The sequence below is a fragment of the Erpetoichthys calabaricus genome, chromosome 4, assembly GCF_900747795.2.
Source record: "Erpetoichthys calabaricus chromosome 4, fErpCal1.3, whole genome shotgun sequence".
Classification (NCBI taxonomy): Eukaryota; Metazoa; Chordata; class Cladistia; order Polypteriformes; family Polypteridae; genus Erpetoichthys; species Erpetoichthys calabaricus.
This window is the reverse complement of record NC_041397.2, coordinates 182,843,710-182,871,080: the sequence shown is the minus strand read 5'-3', so window position 1 is coordinate 182,871,080 and position 27,371 is coordinate 182,843,710. Positions and strand designations below refer to the sequence as shown.

The following is a 27,371-nucleotide window of genomic DNA, read 5'->3' as shown; positions in this document are numbered from 1 at the left end:
CTTATACTGAAAAATCAACAGGTCTGTTTTTAATTTAAGAAATTTAAGATAACAACTTTAATAAGACAAGCTAGTACTACATCTCATCTGGAAAAATGCCAAGAAGTCTTGAGGGACTCAAAACTTTTTTTTTTTTTTCTCTAAACACACAAAATAAAGCACACAAAGGAAGAAAATCAAAGCACTTTCACAGAAATGTAACTCTTTTCTACCAGGTGAAATAGATCGCCAACTTGCACACCTCCAATGTACCCTTTCACATATTGTTTCTTTCTCACAGACAAAACTGACCTGTGATTAAGCCTTTGCCCCAAATACTCATCCGTACTTCAGACTTAGTCGGATCTTTTCCTTGAGATATCATTTCAAGGTCAGCTTCTGCAAGCCCTTCTTTAATTACATGGACACAAGCCTAAAACTCTCTCTATCAGCACCTAGTGTCCCTGTTTACAAGATAATTTGATAGCTACTAAAGGATCATGTTTTTCTTTGGCAGCCTTCCAGCTGTCTGTTCCTTGTGTTGGGCAGCAAAGTCCCTTCTTTCCCATTTGGGAGATGTTGGTAGGCCTGTCGTACTGGGGGGTCCTCAGGCCTCTTTTCAGCTCTTTATGGCTTCTCTCTTACTTTTAAGTACAAGGTGAAGTCACATTCACTCTAGCATTTGCTGGATCATCTGCCCCAAAATTGAAATGTATTACATTATGTTAATTATACCTAATGGTTCACTTTACTCTGTTCTCTGAATTCTGGTTTCATTATTTCTAAATATAAAATTTTTACAAGCTGTGAGCCACATATTAATCATTGTTATCTACAAAGTTGTAGGAGGAAGTAGCATTACTTTTCCTGCAATGTTTTTAATTTTTTTTTTATGATACCTTTTTCCTTTTCTAAGCTAAAGGTCAACTTTCTTGACTACTGCAAAATTCACCCTGTCTTTTAGTTCTTTGGTGTTCATTTAAGAATAATCTAAAAATATTTTGTTAATTAGTATAAAAAGGGAAGTCTAAAAATTTTGAAAAGCTACTGTGGCATGCTAAAACCGAATAGAAAGAAATTGTTACCATGAATGTGAAGTCCAAATACCATTTCCAAATAAAGATATTTGCATGCATGCGTGAGTTTGTGTGCGTTTCACATTGAAACAGTCATACTGGGTATAATTAATACTAGGGGGCTCTGCCCCCTGCTCGCTTCGCTTGCAAACCCCTGCGCGGGCCCTACGTGCTAGTCATTTCTCGGATCTGCCGCTTCAGATGAATCGTGCTGTGCTTTTGGATAAACACAAATATTAACTCTGTCTTTGATATCTCCGTCTTTTGAAACTATTATCGCTGATAATTAGTCACATGTTGGTTTATTATATATGCGAGCGTGATCTTTTGGATTCATATAGAAATCCAAGAAAAAACTTCTTTGTTCGTATTTTTCAGGTAAATGTTGTTTAAAGTGCGATACCTTTGGACGTATGGATTTGTCTCCATTATTGGCTGTAGAATTTCTAATACATCTGATCTTTTAACTCTTTTCACACTTTTCCGTGATCATAAATATAAACTTAACCGAATTGTTTTTTTGTTTTTTTAAATTAAATTTGTAGTAGCTTTAATTGTTGCGGGACCACAGATTCTCATAGCACAGGGGTGGTGAACTCCAAGCCTGGAGTGCCTGCCGCAGTGGCTACAGGTTTTCATTTCATCTCTTTTTCCTAATCAGTGACCAGTTTTCACTGCTAATTAACTTTTTCCCCATCACTTTAATAGCTCTGTTAGAAGAGTTCAGCCCTCTGAATTGATTCCTTTCTTCATTAAATGACAGCCAAGCAGAAATGAGATGTGAAACGAGCTAACAGATGACCAGCTAAACTGGGGCTTCAAATTCCAACCAATTTCACTCCAATCACATTCTTAATGAGAAGCCAATTCTTGCTGTTAATTAAACCTGTTATTTAATTCCATGGCTTGTTCTGCTCTCATTCTGCCACAGCACACATTTCGAAAACTGTTTTTCTGTTCTTTCTAAAAGCACCGTCAAAATGTTTTGGTGACCTGAGAGATCAACCTTGCCAAGACCATTAACTCTCTTTAATTTCAGTTATTGTGTGATGGGCACAGGGGAGCTGGTCATGTGGTGGCTTGTTTTGTGTCTCATTATTGTTTGGCTGCTAATTAAAGAAAAAGAAACAACTATGGGGCCTGAGCCAAGTTAATTAAAAGAAGTAATCAGCAGCAAAAACTGATCATTAATTAAGAAGATGGTAAGAATGAAAACCTGCAGCCACTGTGGCACTCCAGGCCTGGAGTTCGCCACCCGTCATAGTGTATGGACCTGAATCGCGTAAATCTACGTTTTGAGGATTGAATGATGGGAACACGAACAGATTATTGTAGATGTGGATATTTTGCCTGAAGTGTTTGTGGATTTCACTTTCACCAAATAACAAATCTTATTTCTCACAGATACGCCTCTTCATTGGAAAGAGACACTACTTTTCCCTGACGGCAACACAAATTAGACGATCTGCAAGTCTCCGACTTTAAAGCCAAACAATATCTATATACTTCTGTCATATCACCTATGCCCATATATTCGATCTCTTTTCGCTTTTATCTTTTCATCAAAGTCGCTTTGAATTTTGATTCCGTGTTTGGAATTGCATCATGACAATGCAATGTATTACTGCCCATGAGTGAATATAGTTTCTTTCGATTTTGCTGTTCCGTTATTTCACCGAGTAATAATTTCTATTTGTTAGCGCTAATGTGATCTTTGCTATCAGTTTTTTGAGACTTTCAAATTTTAGTACTTTCATAATCTCTAACCTGCTCTGCATGTGCATCGTGGCAACGTTTCTGGATGATGTTCTACTTTGTCTTCTACTCTTTGCCTTTTATTTCCGCCCCCACTTGGGGAGCTGAGAGCACAGGAACTGTGTCTGACAATAGCATTCACATGAATTAGAAGTGAGTGGACCGTGGGCAAGGTTAAATCTCCTGGCACAAAGTCTCGTTCCACGGGACTTGAAATTATCTCTCTGGAAAAGTCATCTCGTCCCAGTATATTTTTTAAATAATAGAGACATGTCTTTTAAATAACAGTGTGTTTGTTTGTTTGTTGCAAAAGTTAATGCTAAATGACAATTTATGTCATAGAAGCAGGACTGTCAAAAAAGTAAAAACTCCTAATCAGGTGGTTATATTTGATATAATGAACACATACATTTGCATTGTGTCTGCAAGACCCAACATTTCTTGTTTTGTCGTACATTTACACAGATCGTTGTAGATGCTGAATACACATGAAATGTATACATTTCAAATAACAATATATCATTACTTGTATATCTCCTTACAACACTTTGCAATATAGCCCCCAACACAGACTAGAGCTGTAAGTGAGGGGATTCGAGCTGGTGGTGATAAACAGAGGGTGTTACTTTCAGGAGGACTGAAATGGCTAGGTGAGTGAGGGATGGGCGAGTGCAAGTTCAGTGTTGCTGACACACTTGCAAAACAAAGGTGGTTGTCAGTGGGCAGTTGCTGCGTTGATAAGGCCATACAAGTTATCGCATATATCGGGGAAAAATAGGGTGATCAAGGGAAACAAAATTGTGATGGGGATTCTAGAGTTAAGCAATGCAAGAAAAGAGCCACCAGGAAAGACTAAACATTAAGTAGTACCAGGTTGTATGGAATGTATTGGCATATTTTACTTGAAAAATACTTAAAGATTAAAATATATTAAAGGCTGCTTTCTGGCCTGCATGTTCGCTCAGTTTTACCGCTGAGGCCAATCTGGTATGAGGGAGAGAGAACACTCTCAATAGAAAGACTTCAATGATAGTCATACCTAACTGAAGTCTAAAAGGAAATACTGACACAGGGTAAAGGACAGTAATTCTGAGCAAAAGTGCATTACAATTGTGTACTGTATATCCCCAAAGGTCAGTGCAAGCTAAGAACTGGCAGTCAAGAGTAGCGATAGACGGGTGTCACACAGCCGTGTGTCCTCATTAAAGAGAATATGCATTTGAAAAGGGGTTTGTTTTAGGGATAAGTGTCCCCATAAACCTTTCCAAGATAAAACAGGAGTCTTGCCTAGAAAAGAAAGTTGGACAAACAGCACTTCAGAGGATGCCATCTTGAAAGCTCTTTTGCTAAGTTTAACACCTACTTATTTAATTGACCTACCTACTGCCAGAGTCACAACTCTCCAAGAACTCCTGTCTTTAGACTGCGTTTATGTTTTACCTTACACTTTTATTCAATTTTGACTCTTCTCTTTTTATACCTCCCTGCGCTACAGCTTTCCCCCACAACAATACTTTAGGGGTTCACATTTTAGGGACATCTTGTAGTTCCTCCAGTTCCCAATTTCAGTGCAAAGCAGTCACTTCCTCATGTTCATTGACCTTACATTTCAGATGTTGGATCTCTCATAGAAGTAGGCCTAATGAAAGCAAACTGTCATGTACCTAAATAACGTCAGTAATGCTTAGTTTTGCCTTATATTAAAAACCTACTGAAAACACTTTTTTTTCTTTTTTTTTTACAATTGAAATAATTAAAACCACAACTTAAACATGCTGCTGTTATAGTAGTTTTTCACCTTCCGACTGTCTATATCTACTTTAACAACAAATTTCACACATCCTTGTTGTTACTCAAGTATTATTGCTTGCTGACATACCTCTAGGCTTTCACCTGCTTCCCTACTCCTCCAAATTAATTCATATTTGTTTAAACTGGCTCACAGCTTCATACTGTCATACATTCTAGCAGAAACATTGCCTCTACACTGATGAATTTAATATCCATATTCATTTTGTTTGTAGATTAAACTATTGAACACTGACCCATGTGCTTTATCATTTCTCGGTGCATGCTCCTCTGCTTGACCGCAATTTAAAGGATTTACCTAACCTCCTTAAATGTTATATTTCTCTCCATTCCAGTTTCTCATTTTCACATGCCCTTTTTTTAGTTTAAGCAGCTAAAAGCTTAATGCTAGTCTCTATCTTGTGTGAGCAATTACAGTACACACACTTTCAGCCACTTTCACTCAAATATTCAGCATTTGCCCTTGTGCAAATGAAAAAATGTAGCCTCTTAGGGGAAACCAAAAATGTACATTTAAGAGGAAATGTTGCAAATAAAATTAAAGATGCAAAAAATAAGCATCCTTCAGCAACCAACTTCAGTACGAAGCAAACACTTACCACAGTCTGTCCATAGCCAAAGATGTATGAATTTGGGCTACAACCTGAATGTATCCCATTCCAAAGAAATGTGCAAGTCAGGATGAACTGTGCTATAAACCAGCCTGACGAAAAAGGAGTGAATACCACAGCATCCCATGTAATAATACATCGGTTGCCCAGTTACATTTGGAATTTCATAAAATGCAAATTGGACAAAATTACCCAAATACAGATTACACCCTTAAATACAAGATAGGTGAAAAATGGTAAATAGATTATAATCACTTGGAAGAGTAAAAAGTTGAACTGAACATTTAAAAAGTTTAAGAGCTGTTGATACAAATAAATAAATAGACCACACAAACCAAAAGTTCATATGAACTCCTAATAGTTCATGTATAATAGACATGTAGAGCAGGTCAGGGCACCAGTCATGTTACAGGTCCATAGCTACTGGTTAAGAATTACATGAACCCCATTTTTGTTGACATGCAAGTATTTCAATTTCTAAAAGAAATGAGTGACTTCACTTCCTAGAAGATTAAAAATGGTACATATGCATTTGGCTTTCAAAGAATTTATCCCATAATAAAACTGAAATTAGAGCTAGGAACAGAAAATCAACAGAGTGGCAACTAAGTAGTACAACTACAATACAAGACAATGTGTAAATGTAGGGCATGACCGCAGACTGAAACACATTGAACAGGATGCTCAGTCCCCAAACATGATGAATACATTCTCAAGCATAATTTTACCATTTTAGAGTCACGGCGGGTGGGAAAAGAAACCCTGGACAGGAGGCCAGGCCATTGCCCACTCGTGCACACAGCATTCATATGGAATCACCAATTTACCTTATGTCTGTGGGGTTGTAGGAAGAAAATCTGGATACTTCTAAGCATAGCCAAGGCAACACTTTTTAATAGTAGAAACATTATGACTGCACATAATCAGGAGTTAGTTGCTTTACAACCAAAAAATGAGCACACAATAAATGTTCATTATAAGAATACATGTGTAATTGTGAATATTCACAGCTCAAAATTTTGTTTTAAAAATTCTGTATTCTAGTATGATTAGCAACTCAGTGTTTTTTTGATATAGAGTATTTCAGGTAACAGGCAGAGTAAAATAACCAACTTAATAATATATAGAAAACATACCAACAATTTCACTTGGTTCTTTATTGTATAATTTTTTATTCCAGTATAGAAGCCGGAGAAAAGGAAATGATGTCAGTAGAACCAAGGCTATCCCAAGGAACATGTGTCCTGTAAATGCTGCAAAGTCAATGCCCTACAAGACAAAAAATGGGTGTTGGCATTGTTCAGACACATTTTCAAATTTGACTAGTTTCTATAACTCTAATTACCAACCAAAACAAATACATCTTAAACATCAAATAAATGCACAAGATAGGAAACTTTTAAAACTTCTTGAATAATAAAATGTCTAAGTACAGTATTGACAATAGCAAACTGCAACAACCCAATGCCACAATTAAAAACAAATTATTTAAGTAATGGGACTGAATTCCTTGCAAAGCAAATAATTAGTACAGTTCAAAATAAACATTGTAAAAATAAAAAAATATATATACAGTATACCCCATTGACTCTGCAACAGATGGAAAAAATACACAACAGAATGCAAAAAACAAACTGTAGCTATTTAAATGCAATGAAGACATTTATTGTGACTACAGTATGTCCAAAGTGGTTGAAACATTTGCATAGAAGTGGTGCTGGTGAAACTACAAGATTATCATGGACAATGTTAGAATAAACTATACAATGTCCTCAAGTCTGTAATAAGGTGTACAGAAAAACATACCAGCCTAATAGCAAACAAATTGAAATATATGGGTTTATCTGCTAAAACCCAATCCCCCCTTTTCCCAAAAAAGGGCATTATCTAAATTCAGAGCCATAACCAGAGTTTTCTAGAGGACAAAGAACAAGAAATGTAAAAATTATTATATTACATATTATATATATATATATATATATATATATATATATATATATATATATATCTCCACATTACTAACCGAGAATGGTAAACCGGATGGACGCAGGGACATCCGGCCATGGGCCGTGGACGCAAAACCCGTACTGTGCAGGCGCCCCACAAATCCTACCCCCCCCCCCTCCAAGCAACCCCCCCCAAGCAACGGGAACCGGATGGAATGCAACGTAAAATAAGAAATGAGGCGCCGCGACCACAGAAAAAAGGAGTCAGACGTCGGCGACGCACACAGCGTCGCATGAAGCCCGTTGCACATGAAACAGTACACACACACACACAAAGAGGAGGATTCAACAAGCCCCTAGCACACAAAAAAAAAGAAGCTGCGAGCGCCACACAAAGCCCATTGGACACGAAACGGGACAGACTACGGACATAGCACACGAAACGTTCACAAAAACGACGATTCAGACCCACGACCACACTAACATAAATAAGAAATGACACACAAAGCCCCATTTCTGAAGGAACCGTCCGTATTAAACATACGTCATCTCAAAACGTTCACACTATGCAGCATAGGTGGATCTCATTACAATGAGGCACTATTAACCGTTCAACCGCAGAAAAGACTCCATATTAACAGTGAGTGCGATCCTCCTTATTACTTATCCATATTTCTCACTCTGAAGAACAAACAAGTCATGAATCCACGATCACGGGTACAAAACGATACGGCTCGAATAACGGGACCAAACACACGAACCCGCATGAAAAAACAAAATACACGTCGGTGCCTAAAACGGCACAAGCAAAAGATACACGTCACGGACATCAACGCCAGACACCTGCTAAACGCTTGCGCCACTTAGCTGACAACGCGTTCAATAATGAGTCCACTATTCAGGAAAATTCATTGGGATTCATGAATGTCATTTGCAATCATTGTCATTCACTTAACTTCCCTGAAGAAACAACTGGCAATACAAGTAATGAATTTACATGTTGTTGTCAAAAGGGTCAAATTAGACTGCCTCCTTTACATTCATATCCTGAATATCTACAGAAGCTTCTAACTAACGATGTACCTGAAAGTAAAAACTTTATGAACTGCATTAGATCCTACAATAGTTCATTTGCTTTTGCATCTACCAGAGTAAATATCAGGCCACCAAAAGGCAATGGCCCATACTGTGAGACACAAAGCCCCATTACTGAATGAACCGTCCGTATTAAACATACGTCATCTCAACACGTTCACACTATGCAGCATAGGTGGATCTCATTACACTGATGCACTATTAACCGTTCAACCACAGAAAAGGCTCCGTATTAACAGTGAGTGCGATCCTCCTTATTACTTATCCATATTTCTAACGCTGAAGATCAAACAAGTCATAAATTCACGATCACGGGTACAAAACGATGCGGCTCGAGTGACGGGACCAAACACACGAACCCGCATAAAAAAAAAACAAATACACGTCGCCGCATACAACGCGCTTCTGAAACCCCGGAAGAAAAAATGTCTCGGCTCCAAAAACGCAAAGCTCAACTAACACAGTTACAGACACGAGCGCAGATGGACAGACACAATGAACGAAGACGCATGCAGCGCGCGTCTCAAAGTGCTGCATCGAAACAGGCAAGGGTTCAAAACGAAACACCTCGAGTCTCAGAGATACAAAAACGGCAGCGAAGAGGCAAAATAAATAAACGCAGACGTCTACAACGTGCATCTGAAATGCCAGAAAACAAGCAGGCAAGACTCCAAAAAGAGAAAGCTCCACTAACCGACATACAAAAACGGGCAAAGCTCAATACAAACAATGAACGTCGTAAACTGCAACGGGCTTCTCACACAGCACAGGCAAATTGATTACAGCTCCAGAATAGCATGTCCCAAATCCTGCACATACAACGACGCGCCTCTCAAACGGCACAGACAAAAGATACACGTCAAGGACATCAACGACAGACACCTGCTAAACGATTGCGCCAGTTAGCTGACAACGCGTTCAATAATGAGTCCACTATTCATGAAAATTCATTAGGATTAATGAATGTCATTTGCAATCATTGTCATTCACTTCACTTCCCTGAAAAAACAACTGGCAATACAAGTAATGAATTTACACGTTGTTGTCAAAAGGGTCAAATTAGACTACCTCCTTTACATTCATATCCTGCATATCTACAGAAGCTTCTAACTAACGAAGTGCCTGAAAGTAAAAACTTTATGAACTGCATTAGATCCTACAATAGTTCATTTGCTTTTGCATCTAATGGCATCCAGTCACTTACTCAACACCATTGATAAACTTCCACAAACGTTGATGAATAATAATATTCCCTTTGGAGGAAAGGTACTTTTATTAGGAGGAGAATATACACAGTACTTAGCTATTGTTCCACATGCCATGCGCTCGGCTATTCTTCACTCCACCTTAAAACAAGCAGACAATTGGCATTGCTTTCAAAAGAGTTACGGAGATATTTGGAACAGCAATCTCATTACACCAAATACCCTTTTTAACACAACGAACTATATTATGTCCAAAAAATATTGATGTTGATCACATTAATAACCACGTCATTTCATTACTTCCTGGAGAGGCACAGCTCTTTCTAAGCTCTGACAAAGTTGACTCTGCTGACGACAATGACCATCTTAATTTCCCCTTACAATATTTGAACACTATTAACCCAGCCGGATTACCACAACACAATCTTAGCCTTAAAAACGGAACAATAATCATGCTATTAAGAAACCTTACCACTAAACAGGGTTTATGCAATGGTACACGTTTAGTCGTCAACACCATGCCACACAATATTATTCAAGCGACAGTTCTTACAGGATCACATGCTAACAATACTGTTCTGATTCCTAGAATTGACCTTACAAGTTCTGACCTGGAATTACCTTTTACACTGAAACGCCGACAGTTCCCCATTTAACATGCATTTGCCATGACCATCAACAAATCACAAGGACAAACCATGGACAAGGTTGGCATCTACCTCTCTGACCCCGTTTTTGGACATGGACAACTTTATGTTGCCTTCTCACGAGTTCGACGTTCATCTGACGTTAAAGTTAAAGTTATAAGTGCTCCATGCCAAGGAAAACTCATTCAAGGACAAGATACCATCTTTACTACTAATGTTGTATACAAAGAAATATTCCAATAAACCATTACACTGTGCCAAACACTTTATTGTTTGCTTTCTATATGCATCATCCACACCTTCACACTATTCTATATCTCTTTCATACATCTCACTCTTTGTCATTTCCCAACACCAGGGGTTGGCGAGCAAAGCGAGCAGGGGGCGGAGCCCCCTAGTATATATATATATATATATATATATATATATATATATATATATATATATATATATATATATAAAAAAAGGAGAGTTGGAATCCGAGAGACTGTGTTTGTGGAGGGATGGAGAGTTAAGGCGGGTGTTGGAGTCACGTGATCATCTCCCCTCCCATTCACCTCATTTCGCTCCGAGCTGAGCTCCGCAGCTGGCGCAGTCTTGCCGTTCTTTTCCCTTAGTGTTTAGTCCTTTCTCATTTACTGATTTACTGTTTAGTAGATGCGCTACTTACTGAATAGTATTTTTTCCTTTAGTGTTTCTACTTAGTGTTTAGTAGACGCGGTGTGTGAAAGGAGAGAGTTGGGATCCGAGAGACTGTCTTTGTGTGTTTGTGGAGGGATGGAGAGTCAAGAGGGGTGGGGGAGTCACGTGATCATGTCCCCTCCTATTCACCTCATTTCATTCACTTCATTTCGCTCCGAGCTGAGCTCTGCTGAGCTCCGCAGCTGACGCAGTCTTCCTGTTCTTGATTTGCTTTTCACATGGCCAACTATACGTTGCATGCTGAAGAGTAAGCTCAGCGCACAGCTTGGTCATATTACAACCGGAGGGGCAAACTGAAAACATGGTATACAAAGAGATCCTTAAATAATTATTGGTATATTTTCCCTCAGTTTATTATTTAAAATTTTAAAGCAGTACTTCGCCGCTGCGAAGCGCGGGTGTTTTGCTAGTCAATGTATATTCAAAACCTCAATGTGACTTTGTCTATAAAAAAAACATATACCAAGTATACATTTAGTAACCGTTTTAAATATCTGAATTTCTATGCCAAGTTTATTCATTTTCAATACCACCAAGGAAGAAAATCATTACATCCATACCAAATCTGTAACCACAAACTTACAATGAAGGGCTGAACTAAAGACACTGAAGATGTACCATTTTTGCTGGAGGATTTGTCCACATCTCTGTTACTTAAACACAGAACACCTGTTCTAGAGTGTATGGAAATCTGATAACCTTGATCCTAACCCCCTTCTACCCTGGAAGAAATGAACAACAAGGGAGGGAAAGGAAAAACTCAATTAGTCTAAATAAAAATACCTCAATATACATATTGTTGGGGGCAAAGCTTTATTCACTGCTTGTTGTGGCTTTGATAACATCATGTGTATAAGCCACTTCTGCCCGAGGATCTACAGTATGTTCAAGTACATGGATATAATAAGGCTGAATGAAAAGTAATGCCTCCATGTCTATTACTTGTGACTTGATGGGTATATTTTCATAAATGTAGCACATAAATAATTCTTAGAATATTCTCTTTAAATTACTATATGTACATTAATTTTTCTACATAGTCATCTGGTAGTTGTGCACATTTTTGCCAATAATAAACAAGTTTTGTAAAGGTTATATGGTAGAAGTGAATGCATTCCCATAACAATGTCCTGACAGCTTTCTGAATTTCACTGGATTCATAGTAATATTCTTTCAATTTTTCAAACCAGTCAACACCATAAGCATCTTGCATATGTAGGTAAATTTCAGTTGGAACAACACCTTCTGCTGTCAATTGCAGCATGTTGCTTAAATTGCACTGGTGTGGAACAAGTACAGGGTTTCATTTCATAGAGTACAGCAAAAAATAACCATTCATTGAAATGATATCCTGCCACAGAACTCCAGGGTTTCTCTCAACAAAGCGGATTGTCCCTTCAAGCAAAAAGGACTCTTACCCTTCGGGATGAAGCACTGCCAAAAAGGAATAATAGAAATCACTGGGCGACTTTGGTCAAAAGGTAAGCTAATGCTTCATAGGGTTGTCTGGGGAATTAGGGTTGTACCACGGCTGCAGGAGTTTCTTTCTGATAACTACTGTAGCTTTTTGAGAAGGATCTGTTGTGGGAGTGACAAAGGGAGTGAGAGATACAGGCAGGACAGAGGAGGGAGAGGATAAGGTAAGGATCTGTGCATGGTTTTAAATGATGGAATCAATGGGCGGTGTATGCTTCTATGAAATATGTATAATAATGACAATTTTGTTGAAAGCACTGATCAAATAAAAGTGAGATGCTAAACTTAGGTGCCCGTGCTCTGTGTATCTATATCTGAATCTGAATTGCCTTATATTATATACCTCAATCAAATGTATATATCTGAATGGATGTATTCAAACCAATGTGTATATATTATATATTATATTATATATATGCATGCATATTATATATATCAAAAAAGACTAATACAAACTAATGTATCTCAACCAATGCATATATCTGAACAGAGGCATTCAAACCAATGTATCTGAACCAATATAAATATATCTGGACCAATTTATATACAGTATTTACAAACGAACCTTTTTTCCCTCATAAGGCTATTTTCAGATAAACCAACAAGTACTGAGAAATGCAAGTTCTTCTAAAGGAGATCCATTCATTCATTTTCTAAATCTGTTTATTCCAGTTCAGTATCAAGAGCAGGAGTGTATACAACCAGCATCATGTGCAAGGCAGAAATTAAATCCAGATGGAACACCAAATCATCCAAGTGCACATATCGTGCACACATCCTCAAAGGTTGATTTAAGATCTCCAATTTACCTAACAGATATGTATTAGAATTTAAGAATGTTGTCATTAAAGCCTGGGAAAAAAAGGCCAAACCCATATATATGGATACTGTGGAATAATTCAGCCCCTTGGGGGCAACACCACTAACATCTGTGCCACTGTGCTATCCCCTAAAAATAAACACTAATTCTTACATAAGAATCAAACATGTGAGGATATGTTGACAGAATAATAGGTTTGGTTGAATATATATTAAATTCAGAAAGTATTCAGACCCTTTCACTTCCTTTACTTCATTATGTTTGAGATTTCATTTTAAATTGATAAACTTACCATTTTACCCATCAATCTACACTTAATAATCCATAATGATACATTTTCAGAAAGTTCTGAGAATTTATTAATAATGAAAAACTGAAATCTATCATTTGTACAAGTACTCACACACTTAATTGGGTATTTTGCAGATTCCCCCTTGGCAGCAATTATAGTTTTCAGTCTTCAAAAGTAAACTTCTGCAAGCTTTGCACACTTGGATTTGAAGAGTTTCTCTCATTCTCCCTGGCAGATCAATTCAAGATCTGATAGACTGGATGAGAAGCCTCTGTAAATTGCCACCTTCAGGTCTCTCCACACAAGTTCTGTGGGGTTTAAGTCTGGCATTTGGCTAGGCAATTCAAGGACAGTCAGACTTGTCCAGAAGCCACTCCAGCATTGCCTTGGCTGTATGCTTTGGGTCATTATTCTGAAAAGTGAATCACCACCCCACTCTGAGGTTGCATGCACCCTGGAGCATGTTTACTTCATGGACCTCTCTGTATTCAGCTGCATTTACCCATCCCTCAATTCTGACCAGTCCCCCTGTCTTTGCTGCCGAGAAGCACTTCCATAGTATATTGCTGACACGACCGTGCTTCACTGTACAAATGGTAGCATGCAGGTCATGAGCGCTGCCTGATCTTTGACAGACATGTTTGGAGTTCTACCCAAGGAGTCTTATGCTTTTTACTCAGGAATGGCCTTCGTCTAGCCAATCTATCATGGACACTTGATTGATGCAGTGCTGCTGAGATAGTCATAATTCCAACAGATTCTCCCATTTCAGTGAATGACTTTGCAAGCTGCTTTATAACCATTAGATTCTTGGTCACCTCTCTGACCAAGGCCATTCTAGTCTGGTTACTCAATCCTTGTGCTTCTACACTTTAATTTCACAATTATTGAGCCCATTCTTCTGCTAGGAACATTCAAAGTTTTAGAAATGGACTATATACCTTTCCATGATCCATGATCTCAACCACAATTTGATCACACAGGTTTACAGTGAGAGTTCTTTGGACTTTATAGTTTCTGGTCTGAATTGTGGGACAATTATGGTACCTTACATACACAAGGGTGTGGCTTTCTGAACTATGTCCATTCAATTTAATTTGCCACAGGTAGTCTCCAATCAGGTTCTAGACACATCCAGAATAATTAAAGAGTTTGAATAATTACATAAATAAAAGATTTTAGACTTTTTTTTTTTTTTTTTTTTTAAAGTTCCAAAACCTTATTAAAACAGATTTACTGTTTCTCATTATGGGTTATTGAGTGTGGAATGATGGGCAAAAATGGCAAATTTATTAATTTAAACTTAAATCTGACACAATTAGGTGTGCAAAATGGAAGTGGACTGGATCCACTGTATTATTTCCCCTCACACTGCCTGTCATGCTTTTAACAGATGCACAAAGAACTCATGAGAAACAAATGTTAATTTATGTTAATAGTTTTTGTTCCTTCCAATTTCAGCGCTTCATGTACAGTATATTAACTTAGTTTTTCTTAGGAGCACAAGGGCAACATCTAGAAAACCCTGATGCATTCTTAAATTACTATTTGTTAATTACTCCGAGCTGCTTTTTGTGTATATCCTTAATAATGAATTGCATCCGAAATTGCATGTTTACTGGTTTGTAGTTCAGGTCTCTAATGGAACTAGATTAAAATTAGCATTCCTTAACTTAGATGAGAATATTGGTTTTTATGTTTTCAAAGAGACATACTGTAGCCTAATAAATACTGAGAATTGCATAATGCAGTCCTACTCAGTACTTGATCTATAGTTCTTTTAAAAAAAAGTCTTAAGACAACATACATTATTTGAAGTGTTGCATGCATAAATGATAATGCGTTCCCACGTCATGTTATAAATACAAGGTCATCATACTGTATTTACTTTATGAAAACAAGCAAGCAGTCCAAGTTAAAAAAGCACATACTTGTATAAATTTCACATATAGTTAAATAAATGTTCCTCATTGTTGAATAGAAATATATACCTAATTAAGCAAGTACTATGCTTGAAGGAAGAATTTCACATTTGATTAACAAGCTAGCAAAAGCAGAATTGAGACGATTGTAAAGTTCAAGGACACGTCTTGCCCATTCCTTATCTATAAATGAGAGTTTAGTATATTGAGAGAGAGAGAGAGAGAGAGAAAAAAAGACAGATTTAAAAAGGTTATAGTGTCATTACAATTAAAAGTACAGGTTTTTTTAGAGCAATTTCTTCACTTTGGAGATTTTATCTCAATGACACAATTGTAATCGCCACGATAAAAACAGTGTGGTGCATTAAGTAGTTTGAAAATACACACAATTAACTATATACTGTACATTCACACACACCTATAAATGGGCTACTGTTCAATTAAAAAACAATCGCACAATTCAAATTTTTAAATCAAAATTAATTGGGATGTAATCAAAATTTTACATATTTTCCTTCAAGCATATCAATATTTTTTCTGTAAAGGAGAAATCACCTAATGATTACTTCCCAATACAAAATAGTTGTATTAACCACTTGCCTAGGCATGAGTGCAGGCAGGGTGGAATGGGTGCAGAATAGTGTCAGGAGTGATTTATGACAGACGAGTACCAGCGACAGTGAAAGGGAAGGTCTGCAGGATGATAGTGAGACCAGCTATGTTATATGGGTTGGAGATGGTGGCACTGACCAGAAAGCAGGAGACAGAGCTGGAGGTAGCAGAGTTAAAGATGCTAAGATTTGCATTGGGTGTGACAAGGATGGATAGGATTAGAAACGAGTACATTAGAGGGTCAGCTGAGGTTGGACGGTTGGACATGTGCAGAGGAGAGATGCTGGTATATTGGGAGAAGGATGCTAAGGATAGAGCTGCCAGGCAAGAGAAAAAGAAGAAGGTTTATGGATGTGGTGAGAGAGGACATGCAGGTGATGAGTGTAACAGAAAAAGATGCAGAAGACAGGACAATATGGAAGAAGATGATCCGCTGTGGCAACCCCTAACAGGAGCAGCCGAAAGAAGACGATGACTGATAGTTTTATGTAACAGAAACAAGTGAATAAACAGTGAAACACTAATCAGTTAACAGTTCAATTGTTTTTATTTTGTACAACATCACAAAGTATTCTATATTTTGATTGGTTGGTTCAGTCAATAATGTGGTCTGTAAAATTATGTGCAAATAAAAAATGCAAACTGGTCAGTTTAAGGGATGCTTTTTTGCTTTTTTTTATTAACTGAGGCAGAAAAAAAAATTTCAAAACGGGACAGTAGTGGCTGGGGATGCTAAATATTTTTTCAGCTAACTTAGCCAGGACAGGGATTTGTCGTCTTGTAGCGTCTACCACTAAAATTGACCAAGTCAATTTGCTGCTCAAATCTGTACTGCTAAAGAACAGTTTTTATAGAGGAGAAGAGAGGCATCGGGGCCAGGAATGCAGGAACAATTTTTTGGTAAAGGGTGTTGGCAACTCCAAAGACTGACCTGCTTATCCAGGGCAGAGTCATTGAGCAGCTGGAGTCTATCCCAACAATTATTTTGTACAAGATAGGAACAACATCTGGACAGGATGCCAGTACATCACAGGTTGAACACAAAAACCACACACTCACATAGACACAAATTTAGCTTTGCCAATCCACCTAACATGTATGTCTGTGGATTGTGGCAGGAAACTGATGCAAACTCATGCTAAAATGGGGAGAACAGAAACTCCACAAAAGGGAGCACCCAGGACATGAACCCTGATCCTTATGACTGCACCACTGTGCTGCCATATTATTATTATATAATAATAATTCTTTGCATTTATATAGCACTTTTCTCACTACTCAAAGCACTTAGCAATTGCAGGTTAAGGGCCTTGCTCAAGGGCCCAACAGAGTAGAGTCCCTTTTGGCATTTTACGGGATTCGATTGCCAGTGCAGATCCCTAGCCTCACAGCCACCACTCCATCTGCCACTCCATCTATATATTAGATAAGAAGAGAGAGTACAATGTCAAAGATTAATTTTTTTTTAATAAAAGTTTGACTCTTCACCCACCATTTTTGTTTGAGAGAGAGAAAGAGAGAGATCGATCAAGGAAACCATTACTCTGGCACCTAAGTGTTTTCCCAATATCTGATAACTGTTTTGTGCCCTGGAGATCAGTGAATGGCAGCTTTGAAAGTCATCCAAAGCTCTCTACTCCATGCACATCAATAACGGGAATCAGAGTTTACAGTTTAAACAAAGTCCTCACCTTTGCATTCTTCACTCTCACCAGAACTGCATTCTACTGAAGAGTGTAGTCACTTCTGAAAAGTTATTAATATGACAACAATCACCTTTTTTTCTTCACGTGATTCATGTTCTGAGAGCCTGTGTTCCACCCAGTACCGCCGCTCCCTATACGCAGAGTACGCAGTCTGCGTAGGGCACCAACTCCCAGGGGGGCACCATCCCAGCTGCTCAAAAAAATCGTTTTTATATATTATAATAATAAATTTATAATAATATACATATACAAATAAACAAAAATATAAACGTATATATTGCATTTTATGGTGAACGCAGAGTAGGCTAAGCACACGTGATGACGCGTGCGCCCTCACCTCTGTTACGGCTGCCTAACTAATGTTTGGGGGAGGGGGCACAAAAGTAAATTTCTGCTTAGGGCACCCATTTGGCAGCAGCGGCCCTGGTTCCACCAATCCTGCTGCCACAAACACTGTCAACAGTCACAGTTCACTGGAGCTTAGTAAACTCAGAGAAGTCCTTGTGCATTCGACTTCAGTGATAACGCCAACAAAGATAAAGACACATGACTAGCCAGTGTAGAGTCAGGAATTCTATAGCATAGTGACAGACAGTTTCTCCCACTCTCTATGAGTGAAGCGCGGTCACATTGCCCAGATTTACTTAATGCATTTAAGTGTTGCGTTAAAACAACAATTTTTAATGCATTAATTGCATGCATTAATCAGCTGCCCAAACTGAGGTCATTGCTTCAAGAAGTGTGTCACTTAAGAAAAAAATAAAAAAATATATATATATATATATATTATATATATATATATATATATATATATATATATATATATATATAAAGGCGGCTTAAGAATTAGAGCATGTCGCTGCACACGTCTAATGTCCTTTTGGTGTCTACAGTGGTGCATTTCTTGCATCTGCGGTGTTTTTTTCTTAACTAGTACCGTACAATTCAGCTATATATTTGTCAGTGTATTACAACTGTGTTAGCCCAGTAACCATGTTACATTAGTCAATGATGTTATATATTCTGCATTAAAGATTGTCCCAGCATTCACAACTAATCAAAAACACTATAAAATTGGTTGTTTGGCTGTTCACCCTGATCATAAAGCCACTGGTTACAAAGGACTAAGAACATTTGTGTTTAAACAAGGAATGCAGATTACAGATTATACCTACATCTCTAACTTTAAATAAGGCTAAACTGGCTTAACTGGTAGATTAGTAGCTGATTTAAAGTTGTATCTATACTAATTTGATGGATATTTTAGTTGATGGGAAAAAAGGAGTAATAATGTGAGTAGTGCCCTCTAGACAAAACTACTGAGCCAAAAACAAAAAAAAATTGAGAGGACAGTAGTTAAAATATTTGTAAAAATAAATGCTCTATTACAAACTGACATAGATATTTAATCAGGCTCATTTTGCTTAAACTTAATAGCCACTGATATGTTTTCACAGACATCCACCTTTTTAGATCCCTAGTGGTTAGCCATGAACAGTATATTTATGTTTTGGCAGATTTCTCTTTAACCATTTGATAATGTATTTCTGTTTTAGCTAGCCAGCTACATGGATTCAAAGAAAATTTTGTTGCTAAGCAACACTTCACCTGATGGACACATTTGCTTGCTAACTCCTCATGCACTCACCACTTACCCTTAAGTGAAGGGCTCATTTCTTATATTTATCATTACTTAATATTTATTTTAACGGCAGCTATTTGCATTTGCCCTTGTGAAGTTTTCCACTTTTCATGTACCACCTTAAATCATTTGTGACTCTCTCTGCTTTTTATGCTAGATCCAGATAAAACCATACTGTGAACAGTGTACAATGTCCCTGTATTCCCCGAAATCATTGAATCTGCACAGTTCTCCAATGTTATCTGGTTGTGAGGACTACTGTATTTTCTGATAATCCTTAAAAGGTGGGTAGTCTCTTATCAACCTTTTACTAAGAAACATAACCAGTAACTCAGAATGTAACATAATGAGAAGGGATACTGGATGAATGATACCCCTTGCATTTTGAGCATTAATAATTTTATATATATATATATATATATATATATATATATACACACACACATATACACACACATACATACAGTATTCATCGGATACATTTGCATTATACAATATACATATTTCCCATTTAGTTAAAGCTGAAATTTGTCAGAATAGTACATCTAGGGCTGTAGGTATCCTCTGAGAAAAGGACATTTTGATGTGTTAGTGGTTACTCACCCCCCAAAAAAATATCCCAAAATCTCAAAAATGCCTTGATGGATTTAATTGAAATTTGGTGACATTCTAAAAAAAAGAAAATAAGCGGACACTAAAAAATACATAATTTGTCCATATTTATTATACCAATTTACATACTCTATCGTATTGAGAGTGTGCTTTATACAAATAATGGAGCAAAGTGATTGATGGGTTATAACTTGGGAGAGACCTTTCTGATGCACGTTGACCACCTTGTACCTTATTACCATGCACATTTTTGCCTTGGTATAAGAACTAATGACTTGAAAGTTAGACATTATCTACTGTTAGATCACATTAACAGTGTTTAAAAAAATCTAATGTTCCATCCAAGCATGTCATGCAAGTCATGGCAAGATTAGAAAACCAATCCTTATTAAGAGTTCATTCTCCATTCAAAGTACAGGACTCTATCTTTTAGACTTCAAGTTAGGATTTCAAATTATTAATTATTCTCCATGTATTTTTTTTTTTTTAAAAAACAGTTTTCCACTACTGTTTCATTCTTACCTGTCCTTTAGGTTCACTATATGGGGCATCATGCTTGAATTCATTCAATGCTTTAGTACATTCTGAACATGTCTCTTTTCAGTTATGTTTCAACTTCAGAATCAAATCAATCAAATGCGATTAATACTTTAGAAATAAGATTTACACCCTCTGAAAGTATTTCTAAATTACATGTTACTATGCAATATTAAATTAAAAAAAAACAAAAAAAAAAAACAACTATAGCAGGCACCATAAAAGAGGATGCCACATACACAGGGTTTCCATGCATAAAGTTTATTTTATATACTACTCCTGCAGCCACCAAAACAACAAACCTACAGTATCCCTGGATGTCCCCATGTTCCCCAACTCCATCTTTAATTGGATCAGGTTCCATCTCCAGGTTTTTCAGCACAACAAGTACTGCTCATTCTGCTGCCATTTTCAAGGCAGCAATGAAGCTCTATCAATATTTAAAACCTTACTGTGATCTGTCTATTTGGTACATTTTTCATTCTGTGAAATAGGACGGCCCGGACACACACAGGAGGACACGTTTCCACTCTTCACCACGTTTATTTACACAACTACTATTTACAGTCATTAAGTGCACCGCCACCAAGCCCCACAGTCTCCCAATGTCCAGGCTCTCACTAGCCTCTTCTCTTTCTCTCTCTCTCTCTCTCACGTCAGGCCTCTCCTCGCCTCCCCTGCACCGACCTCGTCTTCCTCCTCACCTGACTCCAGCCTTGATTGCAGGGAGGTGGCTCCTTAAATAGGCGGCTGATTGCTGACTGCACCCAGCCACCTGTGACAATTCATATACATAACCTGCTTATTAACTATTCTTTCATATGCTATATATTGTATTAATACTTATTTGCGAATACTGTGGGATTGCATAAATCTACCCTGTTGCACATTCAGATAGTACAGAATGCAGCAGCTATGTTTCTGACTATCATAAGTATAAGAGCGCATACATCACCCATATTGGCCTCCCTCCATTACTTTCCGGTGAGATTTTGGACTGACTTCAAAGTTCTGTTTGTTTATAAGGCCTTGCATGGCATCGTACCTAAATACATCTGCAATCTCTTTCATCTCCTCTTGGGAATGAGAATTTTGAGGTCATCTGTTCAATTACTCCTTGCAGTTCCTAGATGCATGACCATACCAGCAGTCTGTGTTGACAGTCTGGAGAACCGCAGACTACAGCTGGAGCCTGTCTTTGTTCCACTCCAGCACTCTTTGATGGTACCCAGCTGTCAACACAACCACTCTGCTCATGATCTGGTTTTCCGATTCTGCTTGGTGCCCCACTACTCCACTCCACTCTCTCTCCTCTAGTCAGTCATTGGGTGTAATACGTGGAGAAAGGGACTGAAAAGGACCATCCTTTGGTCACAGTATCTGGATGTTAAAGTCTTCCTGAAAACTCAAGGTGGCACAGGGAGTCATAGTCTATCATGCATTTGATAGGAGGATTTGAAACCCTCACAAAGATGATGGTGGCCACCTTGTTGATATGGATCGCAACTGAAGTATGCACAATGCAGTAATCTCAACTGCCAAGGAGACTTCACTGTCACAGGCGATTGAGCAGATTCTGCTGTCACTGATGTCTTCGCTACAGGTTTCCTATTTACTAGACCGAACCTCTGGACATGGCCTTTTTCTCCATAGCACCAGATAGATGACTTTACTATCTTGGGGACTTGCTGTAAATTGGATGTAACTGATGAGGCCATGGGATTCTACTCCAATGGTAAAGGGTGCACCATGTCCCACACCTATTCAGCAGCTGCTGTTATCCTATGGCTGAGGTATTCTGCTGTAAAGCAGTCATGCCACCAAAACAACAAACCTTCAGTGTCCCTGTGATTTGTTCTTGTTCTAATCTTACTGGCCTGTCCATGTGCTCCTCTACTAGTCTCTTTTTCTACATTCATTGGTCTCCTCCAGGTCTTTCCATCTTCCTTGCAACTTCCCAAGGATATCCATGTACTGAACATACTGATGTTTTATTTAATTTCTCTAGTGATGTAAATCGGTGGGTAGAGGGAAGTGCCTGCACTGTAGTGCAGCTTACCTGTATGTGTCTAGCTGGCCCATTACTATTTTAATTACTGTAATAATAAAGACATACAGTTCAAAGAGTTACCTAATTTCATAGTAATTCCGTATCTCTGATTTGTTGCAAAATCCTGTGTTAGTTTCCTGCAGATTTCCTTATTTATTATTTTGAGTTGTGTTAATTATTCTAATAAAGTAAGCATTTCATTAGGATGCACCACAACATGGGACTTAATGCGTTAATTTACATTTCAATAATTGAGCGTAAATGGTTAAAAATTTCATCTGAATCCTGAATGCCTTCCCTGAGCCACTCCATATTTAAAATGGATACTTTTGTTATGATGCTTACCCATTTTGATTTTAAGCTGCGTGTGCATATGACTAGTTATTAATGTTAAATACGTAACATTGTAAGTGTCCATGGCGGAATGTTGGTTTCTTTTAGTTTATTTCCAAGGTCTATATTTCTGGTAAAGGGAGTATCTGTTCAAATGTTGCTCTCTGAAGCCCTTGCACTCTTACAAAACATTTAACACTCATTACCGCAAGAAAATTAAGGCAAAGTACAACTTCTGATTAATTAAGCAATTACTAAACTACATTTTCCTTTTTATTAGAGTACATTATATTAACGGACATTTTTGGTCAAATGAAAATGCATCTACAGAAGCATTTAAGCAATTGTTCACTTGTACTGCTTTTCAAAAGTGCATTTCTGATGCCGATTATTATGAAGCAACCCACGCACGCCATAGCAAATGGAGCATTATAAATAATGAATGGAAGAAATAAGCATTACAGTTAGTTATGATTAAAATACCCTGCAATCAAATTCCCCATTATAGCCACAGGAATATGTCAGTGCTCACTTTTTTTTTCCTGGACTTTGAATTTCGAATGTCATGCTTTACTTATGCAACACCCATGCCTGTAGTTATTTTCATTAGGTTTCTGGAGTTATCCATTCATTACTATGTAAGAGGTATTTTCACCAAAATCCCATTTACAACAAGAATCCTAAGGATGATTACAAGTTACCAAATGAATTAGGAATGGGTATTCTGATTATAGAACATGACTAAAAACAATCTAATAGTAAAGATATACATACAGTGTGCACATACAAATACTACTCAAAATACATGTGCATTTGGTAAAAGGACCTTAGCTGTTCACTTGGAAAACAAGATTTGAAGTTATCCTTCAGATTTACCTGGAAGAGACACGGGTAATGAAACTGAATAAAATATTTAAAATTGCAAGCAAAAGTAACTAGTAAATAAATAAAACCTGACATAAATATAATCACAAGGGTATCAAGCATCCGTGTTAAACTGCACTACCAAAATGCTGTGTTTACAGTTAAAATGTCAATCAAAACTAATTTTCCTTTCTATGACAAGAATTTGTGTATCAATATCTCATTGTGGGGAAAAGAAGTTAATTTTATTGTTGCTACTCATTTTTTAGTCATCTGGATGTACACCACCATATAACTATTCTGAGTCATCAATTATATGACAAAACTAGAGTGAACATTCATAAGTTTCATTCAGAATCAATCTTTCCCGATATTGGCTTTATGGTCTGAATTAACAGGATAATAATTTATAAAAATGTACAAACCCAGCCACAGGGGATGCACAAACCAGTGTGTTTCTTTGTGCCGGTCCCAAGCCCAGATAAAGGGGGAGGGTTACATCAGGAAGGGCATCTAGTGTAAAATTTTGCCAGATCAATATGCAGACAACAATACAGATTTCCATAATTTATAAAAACGTCTGAAAAAACAAACAATGAAAATGTTTTGTATTTGAAAAATGTAAAATAGAGAAGTCAAATATCAAAAGCGATAATACAAGTGAATAACCTGTTAAAACCTTTCAGGAAATCCAATATATATATTTTTTAGTTATATTTCCTACATCACCTTAGTGATTGTGCACAATGTTCAGAATGCAATCTGGTTTTTTTTTTTTTTTTTTTTTTTTTTTAATTCAACATCTTTACTTTCAAATTTCCTTAAACTCCATTAAGGAGTGTGAAGTTCTTTTTTGCAAGCAAGCCTGTTTAAGACATTGGTAGCCTATCAAAATCACCACCAAATAAAAAAATGTTAAATTCTTTTTCCACTTCATCAAATGTATTTTCTCACAAGGAGAACAAGGGGGAAGTATACACATTCCGCCCAAACCAAGCAATCAAAGGTAGCAAAACATTAATTGCCACAAAATTAGATGTCTTTAATTGTTCAGGCATTGGACATATGAAACTGTTCATGTCCTAGGTCAGTACTAGAGCCACAGGCAATGTTGGAGACATCCAATTCTAATGAAGAGACAAGGACTCCAAATGTTTGCAGTCCAAAGGGACAAGGGTCAAAATGTGCATTCATTTACTAATCTACAAGAAGGAAGTTCATGCACTTTTAGACAATGTGGCTCAGAAGAATGAACAGCCCTTGTATTCTGAAGCTATCAATGCTGATGTTAAACTCGTACTTGGAGATTCAGTTGTGCAATCACTGCAGCGCATCAGCAATAGAAATGTTACTTGTACTCTGCAAGGTCAATTTGTCTGTTCAAAGTGGCCCCCAGACTGCAAGTGTGGCCATAGACACTGAAGACATCCTGGGCTCTCTCTAGAACTGTCAAAGGCACACCTGGATTTTGGTAGCTAAACAATTGTCTTGTTTGGTGAGCAGGTGCCTTATTTTAACTCCCAACACCGACCTAAGCTTCATGCACACTGCTGTACTAGAGGCTGGATGAGAATATATTGTGCCAGGAAATGCCCATTTCCATAAATCTATTATATGCAACATAGTGTTAAGCCCCACACTAAAGGATTTGTAGAAAAAAAGTTCTGGTGGCTGTGAGTTGTAGTTGAGACTCACCAGTCAACCCACATTCCTATTAGGATATATAATCCTGGAATAGTAGTTGTTACAGTAATGAAGGGAGGCATTGCGGGGTTTCTTCTGGAGGCTGATGTTACACAGCCCATTCCCTCTTCAGTTAAACCACACTTGAACTGTTCTGTCATCTCCACCATTCCTAAGCAATTGGACACTGTTCCACTGAGCTAAATGCAGAGAAAAGTAATTGCCTAGCTCGGCTTCTGCAACAGTATTGAGACTTCTTTTCAACAGGACCTAATGACTTCGGACAAACCAGCCTTGTGCAACATGACATTCAGACACTGCCTTTTAGTCCTGTGAAGCAACCACCATGCCATATGGCACAGGATAAGCAAATCAATGCTGACCAACAGAAACAACAAAGCCTGTAAGCTAGACTCTCCCAACATAGCAATAGTAGTTGGGCCACGCCAATTGTCATGGTCCATAAAAAGGATCAGACAAACCGCCTCTGTGTTGATTATAGAGCTCTGAATGAGCGTATTATCAAAGATACATATGCATTGCCTTGCATCCAAGACAACCTAGATACATTGTCAACAGCCTAAGGGTTTAGCACCATAGATTTGGCCACAGAATATTGGTAGGTAGAGTTGACACCTGGAGAATGCAAGGTAGCAGCTTTCTGCAGCAGAAAGGGCTCTTTCAATGGAATGTCATGCTATTTGGTTTGTGCAATGCCCCTGCAACATTGCAGAGACTAATAGACCATGTTCTGGCTGGCATGCAGTAGAAGACCCATCTAGTGTATCTGGACGATAGACTGCTGCAGGCCAATTTAACTCTGAAACCAGCTAAGTAGTGCTTGTTTCGCGGACAGGTGGCTTAACTACATGCACTCACTAAAATGTATGCCTGTTTTCACTGGAATGAAAAATGTCAAGAGGCATTTGTGAATCTAAAGAGATTGCTAACATTCCATTTCTAGGATATTCCCTTGATCATATCGATCTTATTCTTGACACTGAGGCTAGTGCCTGTGAAATTGGGACCGTCCTTTCCCACATGCAGAATGGAGAAGAAAGGGTGTTAGTCTATGGGAGCAGAAGACGGTCTTCAACAGAGGAAAACTATTGCAGCATAACAAGTGAACTGTTGGCTGTTATGGAGTTCATTTCTTATTTCTGCCAGTACCTGCTAGGAAGATCTGTCATAGTGCCTTCCGATCATAGTAGCCTGCACTGAATCATGCAGTTGAAGGATCCTGAGGGCCAGCTGGCAAGATGACTAGAGAAACATGCTGAATAGGATTTTTGTGCAATCCTTTGGCCTGAATACCAACACTTAAATGCTGATGTCTTATCCAGGAGACCCTGTTGTAATACCTGTACCTATAAGATACTAGAATCTTAATTGGTTAAAAATTGCCTGCACCAAGCTGTGCAGCGCTATCTGAATGATAGCCAGGGAAAAAATGACTCCATGACTATAGGCCCAGAGATTTCTGGTTTTGGGGGCTTGGGTAGGTACAACATTCTATCACTTCAGAAAACAATGATATGAAATTATCTGGAAAGGGTATAAAGATTCACCTAATGGGAGCTAACAACCCAGTTTTGTTTCATGGTTGGACAACTGAACAACTACATGCTGCCCAGGTGGCAGACCCTGACATTGCCCTGGTGTGGATGTGGATAGACGAAGAAAAAGGGTCCCATGCATGGATGGAAGTTTCACAGCACAGCCCCAACACCAAAACATACTAGAGTCAGTGGAAAAAGTTGTATATCGGGGAAGTCATCGTTCTTAGGCATTATTACTGCACTGAAGGCACTATGTTCTATCTTCCGATTATTTTGCCCCATGAGCTTCATACAAATGTACTTAAGCAAATGCTCATGGTCCAGGTGGGGTCACTTTGGAGTGGAAAGAACTCTAGAATGCTCATATTATTGGTAGCAGATGAGGGAAGACGTTGCACTCTGCTGTCGCACATGTATAGTCTTGGCCACTGAAGCAGC

General features: G+C 38.0%; 1 protein-coding gene across 1 annotated transcript in view; it reads right to left on the bottom strand.

Annotated features, from left to right (window-relative positions):
- oca2 (oculocutaneous albinism II) overlaps positions 1-27,371 on the bottom strand; it is a 353,721-nt gene that overhangs the window by 177,124 nt on the left and 149,226 nt on the right. The window contains exon 15 of the mRNA XM_028800033.2: positions 6,367-6,499. Coding sequence (XP_028655866.1) covers positions 6,367-6,499 — 133 coding nt within the window. The remainder of the gene's footprint in view (positions 1-6,366; positions 6,500-27,371) is intronic.